The sequence below is a fragment of the Mycteria americana genome, chromosome 8 (genome assembly GCF_035582795.1).
Source record: "Mycteria americana isolate JAX WOST 10 ecotype Jacksonville Zoo and Gardens chromosome 8, USCA_MyAme_1.0, whole genome shotgun sequence".
NCBI classification, from domain to species: Eukaryota; Metazoa; Chordata; class Aves; order Ciconiiformes; family Ciconiidae; genus Mycteria; species Mycteria americana.
The window spans coordinates 9,001,823-9,015,165 of NC_134372.1; the positions used below are offsets into that span (position 1 = coordinate 9,001,823).

General features: G+C 54.9%; 1 protein-coding gene across 2 annotated transcripts in view; it reads left to right on the forward strand.

Annotated features, from left to right (window-relative positions):
• Positions 1–12,950, forward strand: part of LARP1 (La ribonucleoprotein 1, translational regulator) — a 49,323-nt gene extending 36,373 nt beyond the window's left edge. The window contains exons 9-19 of one of the 2 annotated variants that reach the window (XM_075509521.1): positions 101–275; positions 1,172–1,341; positions 1,649–2,002; positions 3,226–3,349; positions 3,957–4,162; positions 4,258–4,364; positions 4,749–4,900; positions 5,210–5,354; positions 5,597–5,706; positions 6,236–6,363; positions 6,943–12,950. In XM_075509521.1, the coding sequence (XP_075365636.1) occupies positions 101–275; positions 1,172–1,341; positions 1,649–2,002; positions 3,226–3,349; positions 3,957–4,162; positions 4,258–4,364; positions 4,749–4,900; positions 5,210–5,354; positions 5,597–5,706; positions 6,236–6,363; positions 6,943–7,164 (1,893 nt within the window). In that variant the 3' untranslated portion in view covers positions 7,165–12,950. The remainder of the gene's footprint in view (positions 1–100; positions 276–1,171; positions 1,342–1,648; positions 2,003–3,225; positions 3,350–3,956; positions 4,163–4,257; positions 4,365–4,748; positions 4,901–5,209; positions 5,355–5,596; positions 5,707–6,235; positions 6,364–6,942) is intronic. The other variant, XM_075509520.1, reaches the window with a different exon arrangement.
• The last annotated feature ends 393 nt before the right edge of the window (positions 12,951–13,343 follow it).

Here is a 13,343-nt window from a genome sequence, read left to right on the forward strand (position 1 = left end):
CTCTCCTCCTCTTGGTTGTCCTAAGGAGGAAGGGCTGGGGCTGAGCCACTCAATGTGCCAAGGCAGGGCCCTAAGTTAACCAGGTGTCGCTTGGTTCCAGGCTCTGAAGGACAGTAAGGTGGTGGAAATCGTGGATGAGAAGATCAGGAGAAAAGAGCAGCCAGAAAAGTGGGCTCTGCCTGGCCCTCCTATGGCAGACTACACACAAACAGACTTCTCACAGTTCATCAACTGCCCTGAGTTTGTGCCCCGGCAAAGCTTCCAGAAAGAGACAGGTGAGCACTGGGGGAATGTGGAGGGAGGTGTGGCATGCAGTGTTGGTACTGCAGCAGGACTGAGACCCTGAGAGTCAGGAGTGTTCCCTAGGGCAGGGCTCTGCCATTTGCTTTCTGCTTGCTGGTGGGAGCTGGTATGGGCTCTGTCCTCAGGCCCTCAGAGTGCTGCTGCCTCTGTGCATGGGGAAATATGAAAGAGACTGAGTCTGTGGCTTTTCCTCTGTGGGGGCTGAAGGGATTCGGGGAGGGTCAGTCCTGCTGGAAGTCTACCACTGGAAATAATCTACCACTGCTGGGCAGAGCAGAGGACACTCATGAACCCAAACGTTCCTTAATGGATGAGGAGATATTGGGCACAAATGAGGCAGCAGGTATGGAACTGTCAACCGAGTGCTGGGGAAGAGTCTTGCTTCATGCTTCCTTCATGCTGTCCTTCATGCTCCTCCTTGCCCCCTGCTCTTGTCACGCCATCCCATGGGGGCTGGCGGGAGCCCAGGGCTGGGACTGAGAAGCCAAGTGGAGGATCTTCTTGGTGCTGTCATAAGAGTTAGTTTTGGCAGGAGAAGATCTGTTCCCACTGGCTCCAGGCTGTCTTGGGAAGGTTTCCCCAATAGCAACAGAGTCACCATCTGCTTTAGGGCTCTGTATCTCTGGGATACTGTCACCTGCAGAGCTCTGTGGCCACCACTGTCACCTTAAGTGGACACTTCCCCCCTTCCTGCCCCCAGAACTTGTGGGCAGTGTGCTGGGTAAGCCTTGGCCACTAGCTGCTAGCTAGTCCCGAAAGCTGTGCCATGCTGCTAAAATAACTCCCTCTTCTGTCAGGTACTTTAAATACACAACCCCCCAGGCTCCCTCTCTCCCTCTAAAGCACTTGTGGCTCTTGTTGGCTCTAGAGTCTGCTCCTGGCTCTCCGCGTCCTGCCAGCCCAGTCCCCACCAAAACAGAGGAGGTTAGTAACCTAAAGACGATGCCCAAGGGCCTGTCTGCAAGTCTGCCAGACCTGGATTCAGAGACGTGGATTGAAGTGAAGAAGAGACCTCGGCCCTCCCCAGCCAGGCCCAAGGTAGGTGGTGATGTAGGAGCTGTTGGGGTGGGGGTCTCCCAGTTGTCTGGGTGACTTGAATCATAAGTAGGGCAGGATTCAGATCAAATAAGGTCTGTCAGTCATGGGAGTGATGTCCTAGTCTCTCCTGGCCCTATCTGACACTCCTTGGAGCCACTTCTCAGTGGTGTAAATAAGGTGTTCTCCCCAGATGGGCAGCTTCTGGCTGCGGTAAGAAAATACGAGGCAATAGTAGGGTCTTCAAGCAGTAGGCTTGTACTGCTATGTGGTCTTTATACCGTGTGGCACCCTTGCCCCCTACCTGTAGAAACCAGAGGAGACAAAGACACCGCAGAAGCAGAAGGACCAAGATGAACCTGAGGAGCTAGACTTCCTCTTTGACGAGGAAATGGAGCAAATGGACGGCCGCAAGAACACCTTCACCGACTGGTCAGATGAAGATTCGGACTATGAGATCGACGATCGGGATGTGAACAAGATCCTCATCGTGACACAGACACCTCCTTACCTGCGCCGGCATCCTGGTGGGGACCGGACTGGCAACCACACATCTAGGGCTAAAATGAGCTCAGAGCTGGCCAAGGTGATCAATGATGGGCTGTACTACTATGAGCAGGACCTGTGGACAGAGCAGTTTGAGCCAGAGTATTCACAGATCAAGGTGAGAGCAGCTGATCCAAGGAAGGGAGTGCATGTGGGCATGGGGCTCCTCATAGGGAGCTTTGTGTGCAGCAGACTGGCCGCCTTGGTGGTGTGGGGTGGAAAGGACAGTACAGTGGGTTACAGCCCACTCATGGGGTAGAGCTAAGCTGAGATTAGTCCTCTTGTAGAGCTTGGAATTCCTGGCTCCCAGTGTCATGCTCTGCTGTGTCGGGGATAAACACAGCTCTGTAATGTGGCATAAGGCTGCAGCCAGGTAAACAAAGTGCCAGTGATGAGGTGACCTGGAACATGGGATCCATTGCTCTGCTGTCTGGCAGGGTCTTGGCAGGTAGTGCCAGATCTGTGGAGGGAACCGGGTGTCTCTGCACTCTCCGTAGTGCCCAGTGCTCCATGGCACGGTCCCTTGGAGACCACATTTACTGGGGATGGGTTCATTGATGGCTGGGCTGCACTTGGCCTGTGCTCTTCTCTCCTTTGCTGCCAGTTTGCATAGACTTGGGCTTTTTATAGAAAGTCCATCTGCTCCTTTGAAACATTTGAGTTCTAACTTGGTGACTCTCACAGTCAGGGACTTGCCTAGGCTCGTTCAGCAACTGAAGTTATTTTGGCTGCAAGGTAGGATGGCCCATTGGAGCTACCAGCTGGGCTCAGTGTTCCCACGTCTGGTACCTGGCACATTGCTGAAGCAGTGCTGCTCTTTGAGGTGGCAGAAGCTGAGGGGGTGAGGAGTGCAGGTGACAGAGGGACAGTGTGTGCTGGGGGTATGGGTCCTTCAGATACATAGGAGCGTTGTGCCCCGCTGCTGGTGTGGCAATGAGGATGCAGAGAGGAGGCTCTAGGGATGCAAGAAGGCAGCAGGGGCAATGGGGTCCTGGCCAAGCTTGCCTTGAACCGTGCTGCACTGGCGCTGATGCATGCGGGTGAAAGCCTGAAAGAAGTAAGTGATGGTTAGGGGAGCTGCCTTGTAGGATCCCTGAAAGCTTGGCAGCAGCAGCAAGTGGCTCAGATCTGGCCCATGCAGGGTTCTGTTTTCTGTCTGCTGCATCTCCCCTTCCTACCTCTGCACAGCACATTGCCCTTCTGGGCACTGAGGCCTCGTGGCTGCACTCGGTGCCCAGCCTTGTGGCTGTTGCACAAGCAGAGCGGTGGTGACAATGAGTTGATGGGATGAGGGCAGAAGAGGGCAATTGGTTGCTTCATCATCTTCCTCTTCCAATGCAGCAAGAAGTGGAGAACTTCAAGAAGGTGAATATGATCAGCAGGGAGCAGTTTGACACCCTGACCCCAGAGCCCCCTGTGGATCCAAACCAGGAAGTCCCTCCTGGTCCCCCCAGGTTCCAGCAAGGTAAGAGATAGGGGACACGAGTGGGTGGGGCTGAATTTGTCTCTATTCCTCCTAGTGAGAGGTCCTCGGAGGTTGGGTAGCAGCTGGGGAGAAGGAATTGGGGCCACTGGTATGTGGGATTATCTTTCCCAGAGCAGTGCTCTTCCAGCTAAACGTTTTGGGGCTCCAGAAGAGGAGGCCCAAAAGCAGAGGTGTCCCAGCAGAGTGAGGAAACTTTGGCAGACTTTGATGTAGCTCCCTGAATGTGACTTTTCTTTTGGACCCTCTCAGAGTACCTGGAAGGCAGCTGCCCACTGGGCCTCGCTTGCCTGTGTGTGGGTCCTGGTGTCCTGTCCTTCTCCTGGGGATGGGGGATTTGTCACTGGTGTTAGCCACTGGAAAGCAGATACCTTGTGGAATCCCTGGAAGCTCAGTCTTTGGATCTGCTGCTAGGCTTTGGGCTGTCTGGCCAGGCTGGATTTGAAGCTGCTTGTCTCGGAGGGCTGGGATGTGTCCCTGTGTTCCTGCTCCTGCTGCTTCCCATCTGCCAGATGGGTGTCCCTTGGCTGTACTGATCCTCTTCTGCTCAGAGCTCAGCTTAACCCAGTGTGGGGGGTTCTGTCTGCAGTACCTACAGATGCTTTGGCTAACAAGTTGTTTGGAGTCCCTGAGCCTTCAACCATTGCCCGGTCTTTGCCTACGACTGTACCAGAATCGCCCAACTACCGCAACGCCAGGACCCCCCGGACCCCTCGCACGCCTCAGCTGAAGGACCCAACGCAGACGCCCCGGTTCTACCCGGTGGTGAAAGAGGGCAGGACGATAGATGCCAAGGTGGGACCAGGGCTGGGGTGCGGGGCAGGAGCTGGGGTTTCCCAGTGGGGCCTGGGGAGGAAGGGGACACGTCCTTGATGCACCATGTCTTGCAGACTCCGCGGAAGAGGAAGACGAGGCACAGTTCGAACCCCCCGATGGAGTGCCACGTGGGCTGGGTGATGGACTCTCGGGAGCACAGGCCCCGAACTGCCTCCATCAGGTACCGAAGACGGGCATGTGGGGTCACGGAGGAGCCAGAAATGGGAAAGGGGAGCGAGTGTGGGAAGGAGGGGGAAAGGCAGCATCTGGTCTTGCAGGGGAGGTCTCCTGTTAGGTGGCTGCAGAAAGGACTGGGACCAAACTTGTTCCTCCTGGAAGGAGCTGAGGAAAGTCTGAAGCCTTGGAGTAACAAGATGAGACTGTTGGAAACCTCAGTTCCCTTCCTAGTTGGATACCCCATGGTTCAGGTCCCAAACCCAGAGTAGACAGTCACAGGGAGTTGGTGGGACCAAGAGACAAGTGCTGTGGGGTGGAGCGTGACCCCAGTCCGCTACCAGCTGGGTGATGCCAAGGAAGGGGGTTGATGGGAGTCTCTTGTGCTCAGCTCCAGCCCCTCGGAGGGGACCCCGGCTGTCGGAAGCTACGGCTGCACCCCACAGTCCCTGCCCAAGTTTCAGCATCCTTCGCACGAGCTGCTCAAGGAGAATGGCTTCACACAACACGTCTACCACAAGTACCGTCGGCGCTGCCTTAACGGTAGGGATGCTTGCACCGCAGGGCATGGGGCAGGATGTCTGTGCTCTGCTGCGTCGGGGGGCAGGGTACGGCTGCAGAGCACGCCCGTGGAGATGAGCAGGGAAGTAAGCAGGGTCCTACAGGACAGCCTTGCTGGTAGCTGATGTTTCCCCACAGTCTGTGGCGAGCATAAGCTGTGGCTCAGGGTGTCCAGCACTGGGACTGGGTGTAGTCACAGTGCCATAGGGCCCTCTTGTACATGAGCCCCTGTGCAGAGCTGGCTCCCTGGGAGAGGATCTGCCTTGTAATCATCCCCTATTCCCGAAACAGAGCGGAAACGACTGGGCATTGGTCAGTCCCAGGAGATGAACACGCTCTTCCGGTTCTGGTCCTTCTTCCTCCGAGATCACTTCAACAAGAAAATGTACGAGGAGTTCAAGCAGCTCGCTGTGGAAGATGGGAAGGAGGGATACAGGTAGGAGAGGAGAGGGGCAGAGCAGCCTTTCCTGGGAGGGGAGTGAGGGGAGAAGGATTCGGCCTTTTGCAGGGCTCACAGCAAAACAAAGGCAGCATCTCTGCCTTGCTCGAAGGTAGGATTGGGGCCACCCTCAGTCGCCTCCTGCCGCTGGTGTGCAGCAGGGCTCTTGCCTCAATAGACTGTCTGCCCGGATGTTGCGTGCAGCGGTGTCTGAGCACCATGTGCTACTCTGTTTCCAGGTACGGTCTGGAGTGCCTTTTCAGATACTACAGTTACGGGCTGGAGAAGAAATTCCGGCCAGACATATTTAAGGACTTTCAAGAAGAGACCATCAAGGATTATGAAGCTGGTAGGTGCCTCCTTTGGCCTCCTCTGGGGCTGGCAGCGATGTAGCCCAGCTGTATGGCTGCTCCTGGGCCTCTTCTCATGACGTTGGGGAAGCCACGTAATGCTGTACGTTAACGTGTGTGACTGGGACCGGCTGGATGTCCTATTGCTCGCTTCATGGGAGAGGGTTGAGTGGATGCTCACCGGCCTGAAGACTGCTGAGGGGATGGAGGGGAGCAGTGGGAGGCTGTAGCTCTCCCAAAACATTTCTTTAGAGGTACTGGTTCCTTTAGGATTTCTCAAGGCCCTGCAGTGGCTGAATCTTGTCACCACCACATCAGCCGAGCCTGGGGGACATCCCCTGTCAAGAGGCCTGCCCAGTGCTGATGTAGGTTGCTTCCCTCCAGGTTCTCCATCTTGCCTCAGTTGTGCCCACCAGTGGGACAGGAGGGTCTGTGGGGTGACCAGGGGGGAAGCCTGGAGGAAGGGGTTCTGATGTCTGGTTTGATTTTTGTCCTGCTGATGTCTGGCTTGGTTTTCTCCCCCTCCAGGACAGCTCTATGGGCTGGAAAAGTTCTGGGCCTTCTTAAAATATTCCAAAGCCAAAAATCTGGACATTAACAGCAAACTGCAAGAATACCTCAGCAAGTTCAAGCGCCTCGAGGACTTCCGAGTGGATGTGAGTAGACACAATGCCTGCACCACACTGATGGCCCCTGCAAACACCCCTCGGCCCCCTCCAAGGAGGATTTTGGGGACTGGTCCCCAAGCAGTGCCAGGCAGGGGAAGTCAGTGACACCTAGTGTCATGCCCTATCATTGCAGCTGGGCCAGGAACAAGCTGCAGGGTTTGAATATTGGAAATCCACTTCAGAGCAGCTCTGTGGGGAATTGGATGAGCCCATCTTCCCTGATGAGCTGAGGAGGGAGGAGGAAATTGAGCCTTCATGGCTTGAGTGGAGCCAGCGTTATGTGGAGCTTTGGCTTCCAGACTTCTGGACTGTGCCCCTGTGTGGGAAGGAGGTGCCCAAGCTGTCACCCTTGTGCTTGGTTGGAAGTCAGTCTGTCTTTCTGTCAGCAAATCTGACAGCAGTAGATTTGGAGAGGAGGGCAGCTGTGTGCTTGGGACAGGTTCCTTGTGGGTCAGGGAGAGAGGTTGCAACTAGAGGTTTGCAGGAAGGCTGGCTGTTCTCTGATCCAGGGGGAGGGCATCTGCATTTGGAGGAGGCTGTGCTGATACTGGGGTGCTTCTCTTCCAGCCACCCATGGGGGAGGAAGGTGGACACAAGAGATACCCTACGACGTCAGGGGGAGATGGCAGGAAGCGCTACCCATCCCAGTCTTCCAGCAAAACGGTCAGCCAGTGCCCATCCAGCCAAGCCCACGCCTCACCCAGCCAGCCTGCACAAGAGGATGCCAAAAACCTGAGCCAGCAATCTCCCACCCCGTCAGCTGCAGAATCGCAGACAGTGGGGAAGTAGAGAGGCTGCAGCGTCTGCTTCCTGCCAGGGGATGGGGTGGGTTGGTGGGGGACTGGCTCGGAGAAGGGGAGACGTGAGGGGGTGGGACAGGAAGGGAGCTGGAAGGTGGGTGCCCAGGAATAGGCTGCTTGGGAGAAACTTCAACGCACACGATTTTTTTTCTCTTGTGGCTGGAAAGCAAAGACGATCTGCATCTAAAACACCATTTTGCTATTACAACCCTGACCAGAGCCAGACCTGCTTACAGCAGACCCACCCTTTGCTTTCCCTTCCCTCCTCTCCTGTGCACACACTCATGTCTTAGTGTCTCTTCAAAAAAAAAAAAAATGTTCTGGCTGGGTTGGAAAGGGGAGATTTTTTTATTATTATATATATATATATCAAGTTTTAAATTATTGCTAGAAGTTTGTCTGGATTTACCAAAACAAGTCTGCTCTGTGCGGCCCCAACGACTCCCCCGTGTACCCCTCCCCTCAGACCGCAGGGCAGCCTGCTCAGGAAGCTCGGAGGAGCGAGGTTCTCCGATGGGGGACCGAAGCCGCAGCGTGTTGTGATGCTGCGGAGCCTCTGATCTCCATGACCTGGCTGACGTCTCCCATTCCACGTACGGCGGTGCCTCTCCGACACCCACCGACCGTTGCAACAGGAGCATCGCCCTGTTCATCCTCCTGGTCCCTCCTCCCCAGCGTCTTCACCTCCAATCTTCCCGGGGGTCTGGCTCTCCCTCCACCCGCCTCTTCCTTCCATCACGGACAATTTGGAAGTCAACCAAAGGACCTTTGCCAAGGATAGGCTTGTTCTGACCCCTTCCTGCGAGGATGGCTGGTGGGAGGCCGGCAGGCACCTGGACTCAAGCCTGCACGGACGGTGTACCCGCTGCCCCAGGAACACCCATCGCATGCAAAGACAGGACTTTGCCGAAGGAGGTTTTCTCTTCCTTTTCCCTTGGAAAAATGAAACAACAACAACAAAAAAACCCACAAACCCCTCTAAAACAACAAAAAAAACTTTAAAAAGACACCTCTCCCTTTGCTTTCTTCCTTGGAAATATTATTGAAGAAAAAAAAAAAACAAACAAAAAACCCACAAAAAAAATACAAAAAAAAAAAAGTTGCCTTATGGTGGAGCTAGGCGGGGAAGGCTCACTGGCTTCTTGCACCCTGGGGCGCACTGGGCTCTCGGCCCCCCCCCGGCCCAGAGACTCCTCATGGCATTGCTGCCGAGCTGATCTTCCCCGCGGCCTTTCCTGTGACCCTGCAGCTCACTTGGATGCCTCCCCACATCGCGGAGACCCCTGATTCTTGTGGGGGAAGGTGCCGAGGGCAGTCAAATCCAAGACTTGTGCTTATGAAGTAGTTGAAGCAGCTACGTTGTGTATATACCATTGTAGCATCCTCCCTGCGACAGCAACTGTACGTGCTTGTGGCCTCGCTGGACCCCCCATGCCCTCTCCGGGCAGGCTGGGGTGGGAGTTGGGTCTGCTCTGCGCCTCCAGCATAGTTGGGGGGTGAGCGGGGAGATCTGTCACAGCAGCTGGAGGGACTGGTCCTTGCTGCGAGCAAGTGGGAGGGCTGGCATGTCCCTGGTGCCACTTAATGCTGTAGCCTGGCGAGGGAGTGACACAGCCCCAGGGAACCCGTCTCTTGCAGCTGTCACTGGCCCAGGGCTGCTGGTGGGACTTGTGCTGGATGCGAGCAGGAGACCTGCCCAGCAAAGGAGGGCTCTCGCCTGGGTTTCTTTGTGCATCATGTCTTGGCGGGGGGCTGCGTGGAGTCTTACGCTCAGGGCAGCGTCGTCGTGCATCTCCGAGGGCTGAGATAACACTGTGCCGCTCCTTGCTTGGCTGAGGCAAGGGGATGGCTGCAGAGCTGCTGTGGCATTTACTTGGTTCCTCTACCCAGCACCGGCTGGGCTTCAGCAGGCAAACCCTCCCCAGGCTCGTGAGCTGCGTTCCCTCGCAGGGAGTGTGTGTCAGAGGGGTGAGATCTGCTCCTGAGGCCCAGAAGCAGCACTGGAAAGTCATGCTCCCACTGTAAGGGAAGAAGCTCCCTTTCAGCCAGAGCTGCTTGCCTTGCTGCTGTGCTCCCTCTCCTGGGTTGGGATACCTGCTTTGCAGTTGGCTTGGTTGTGGCTCTGGCACTCCATCCTCATGACCTGCAAAGCGTGCTCCTGTGCGTGGTGTGGAGCGGGCAGCGCAATGGGCTACTCAAAGATGCAGCTGATTGCGTTACCCTCTCTGCAAAATCACAAACTGGTAACGAACAGCATTTTCCCAAAGTATCCAGTTGATCCAGAGCTGTGTCTTGTAGCTGGGAAGAGGAGTCATCTCTCCAGGGCTGTCCCTGTATGGCTGCGGGGGCTGGTGGATGAGAGCAGCCAGGAGCTGAGAGCGGAGATCAAGAGGGTGAGCTTGGGCAAGTTGTCAATCGGGCAGTGGCTGTGGATGCCTCCGGGGCCCTGGCTGCAGTTATCACCTTCCCAAACTGACACTGCGTTGAAGATGCTGCTTTAGTGGGGGGTGGGGGGGAGGTGGGCTGGTCCGTGTGGAGCAGCTTCGTGAACTGCTGCTAGAATTGAAAGCACAGCTGGGTTTGAGTGAGGCTGGGTAGCTGCTACTTTGCCGTTTTCTGGTGGTGTGATCCTGCCCTGGTCTGTCTGCCCCTGCCATGTCACCCTGCAGCTTTGGTACCGCTCGCAAGCCTGATTTCAGCATGCCAACCAGCATGCCCTGTGGCTTGCTCCGTTACAGCAGCAGTGCTCTGGGGTTGCAGGGTGGTAACTGGGCAAGACGGGCAAGTAACACTTGTACAGTGCTGTGGCTGCGACTGTTATCTCTGGATTTCCCCTCTCTCGTGAGCCAGAGTCAGATCTCTGAGGTTATGGATACAGCCAGGTTTGCCCCTGATTTGCAGGAGCCTTGAAGGCTGGAGATGGGGGTCAATCAAGGACACTGGAGATGCGTTGCTGGTTGTTCGCAAGTGGAAGCGGGTCTGGATGTGCCGCGGGTGGTCCTTGCTGCTGCGTCCCTGTGCTCCTCTCGTTGGTGCGTGTTCTTGTTTGAAGCCAATTGTCTGCATTTTAGCAACAAATGAAATAGGAAATGAGGAGGAACAAGCTCCTGCTGTGGAGTTGTTGCTTGTAGAGCAGACTGTGTCATTGCTTGGGTGGTAGAAGAAGTAAGAAATTTCCTAGAGAATTTCCCAAAATCTGAATTGATTTTAAATTATTTTTTAATTTCTAAGGCTGAGGCTCTAGTCTTGGCACGGAAGAGGTTTTTTCCCCCCTCTGCTCAGTCAGTGGTTTGTCACATCAGTGTGGCTGAGGGCCCTGCGTGAAACCCCCCTGTTTCCCAGGGGAAGGTGGGTCAGAAGAGCAGTCCCAGCGGTCCTGCCGCCCTCCAGATGTGCGGACTGTGTGCCTTGTTTTACTGTCTGTCTGTCAGCAGCGTAGCCAGGGAGCAAAGGAAAGACAGACGTGACAGCCTGAGGCAGCTGTTGCTCGCTCCTGCCTGTCTTCCTCCAGCCTGAGGGAACGCGGGGCCGGTCGCTTCCGCTCTCTGCGGGGCAGATGCCCGCCGGTCGCGGTGTGGGTGGTGGCAGAGGGCAGGCAGCTCCGCGGTGCTCTGGTTACAGGGCAGCACCCTGCACCCTTGCGCTGCGCGGTGGCCGTGGCGAGGCTGGGGCTGCAGTACGTGTGGTCAGTGCGGGGCGAGGAAGGGCTGACCGCAGCGAGGCTTTCCCTTGTCTTATGGCTTGCACAGGGGACGGGTCTGCAGAGGCACTTTCCCTCTTGCTGCATACAGAAGGCATCGCACACGGCTCGCTCCACCGCCGGATAAGGGACTGCTGTCCAAAGAGGGTTCTGCTTTTTGAGGAAGCTCTTGCCCTCCTGCTGAGGAGGGAGTTTGGCCTTGCTTTTAGCTTGGATGCTTCACCAAGATCATGTTTTGTGCTTTTTTTTTTTTTTTTTTTAATTTTAGTGGTCTGAGTGATCGGATGTGCATACTCCTGTGAACGCTGACCCATCCCACAGCTCGTGAGGGCTGCGCGGTGCTGGCACCCAGCCACCAGCACGGCCGGAGGGAGCCCCGGCTGCTTTCAGAAAGGCTGGTGGAGGTCATCAGGCCTGCAGGCAGAGCAGGGGGAGTGCTCCCCATCTCACCCCTCTTCTCGGGAGGTCCCAGGCTGCTACAGCCGGGGCTCCTTGCCAAGGTCCAGTGTGTGTCAGCCTGTCTTGGGGATGGCAGGCGGTTGTAACGGGTACAGAGCTTTGGCGTGGGGTCAGGAGTGGAGGTGGAAGGTGTGTTTTAGAGGAGGCTTTGTTGCTTTGCTATGCTCATTTTGGGGGAAAAAAAGGAGAATTAAAAAAAGTAATAATCCTGCTGCTCTGTTCGCCTGTCTGTCCCTCTTCCTGCTGCCCCCCTCACACCCCGATGGCGGCTTGTCACTGTAGCCCTGGGGGTCCCTTGAGTTTCAGCAACTGCTCGTCTTGCTTGGGACTGGTTGACTGTACTGTAACAAAATGATGTGTTAACCTCAGTATCCTGCCACGTGTCTGTACACGTTCAGCATGGCAGTGCAGAGGGGGCCTTCTAGCTGTTAATGCCTTTCCAGTTATTTTATCAAACGGGAAAAAAAAAAAAAAAAGGAAAACTGTAAATGTAGCAAGCTGTGTTTGCAATGCTTATTTTCTCCTGTCTCCTCTGAGACTGGTTATGTCACTTTGTCACTGTTTTGAAATGGATGTTAGGCTCTTTTTGAGAGGGTTGCTACACTTGATGTTAAATGCCTCACTGACTTGTGGTTTTTTTTTAAAGGTTTCTAATACAGGTAATAGATGAATGACTTTTTTTTTTTTTCTTTAAAGAAAATGTTCATCTCGGTGGCGTGGAGCGGGTGGCTGGAGGGCAGCGTTTCAATGAGTAGTTTACAGTTTCACTTTCTGCAGACACTTGAACATAGGACCGATGTATCTGTGACAAGCACATCCCTTTGGTGGGAAGCTCCAGAGGAGCAGGGAGCGCCCTGGGTGCCAGCCAGCCCCCTGCGGCATGCAGGAGGATGCTCGGGTCAACCCCAGGGTCCCCGCGCTGTCCCCCTGCGGCTCGCTCTCCAGCTGTCAGCCCCGCACCAGGGCTGGCTCGTGCGGTGGTGTCCCTTGCGGAGGGGGGTGCTTGGCACCACTTGGTCCCTCGAGCCTCCCTGGTGCAGCCCCGCTCCCCCTCCTCCTCTTCCAGCCTGTCCCGGTCCCGTTGGGGTTGGAAACCTTTGGATCTGTGGCTCAGAAACCCCCACTGAGCTGCACCCCGGCGAGGGTGGCCCTCTGCTCGCTCGCCTGGAGCAAGAGGGCTGGTGGTTCGATGTGCTGGCCCTTCTCTCAAACCCTGTGTGTCCCAACCTCAGCCTTCTGTTTCCCAAAACTAGAAAGTGTGTGCAACCTTCTTCAGCTGCATTTATCGTAGAGACAAACTTAAAATGACTCATCACAGACCATGTATCACTTGGGAGGAAAATCTTGTTAATATGGCCCGCTGTACATGATCCATCTTCTGTCGATAGTACATAATCTTTGACCCATGTGCTAGGATCATCATCACATATAAAAGGAAAAGAGAAAAATGTAAAATACTTGAATGAGAGCTTGTATTATAACATTAATATTATTCAGAGTATCTGCTTTCTAGGCTGATGTGATTCATTATTCTAGTAATGCTTTAGTCCTTTGTAATTTGTGGTAATTATGCTTTTTCCTTTTTAATACAAAAAAAAATGTATAAAAATAAAAACTTCAAAAGACAATGCAGCCTGGGTTTTCTGTTCTGCTGACTCGCCCTCCCCAGGGGGCTGTGGGTGGATGAAGGGGCTGGGTTCATCCCTGTGTGCTTGTAGGGACTGGAGGACGGTGGGGGAAGACAGTTGGCTTCCGTGGTGGAGCGGGGCTGACAGCAGGCAAGTGCAGCGCAGGTCAGCCCTGCGTGTCCTCTCCTTGGAGGTCTTGCTTAGGACATGGGTCTAGCAATGGTGAGAGGCAGGTGTCATTTTGTCCCAGGCCCCCAGACAGGCTTGAGACTTAAAAGGTTCTTGGAGAAAATTTGCAGCATGTCTTTGAGATCGGTTGTGTAAATATTTATGGATGTGCATAAAGGTATGGGTGCTTTTTGTTGAGTCCTTTCTTACAGG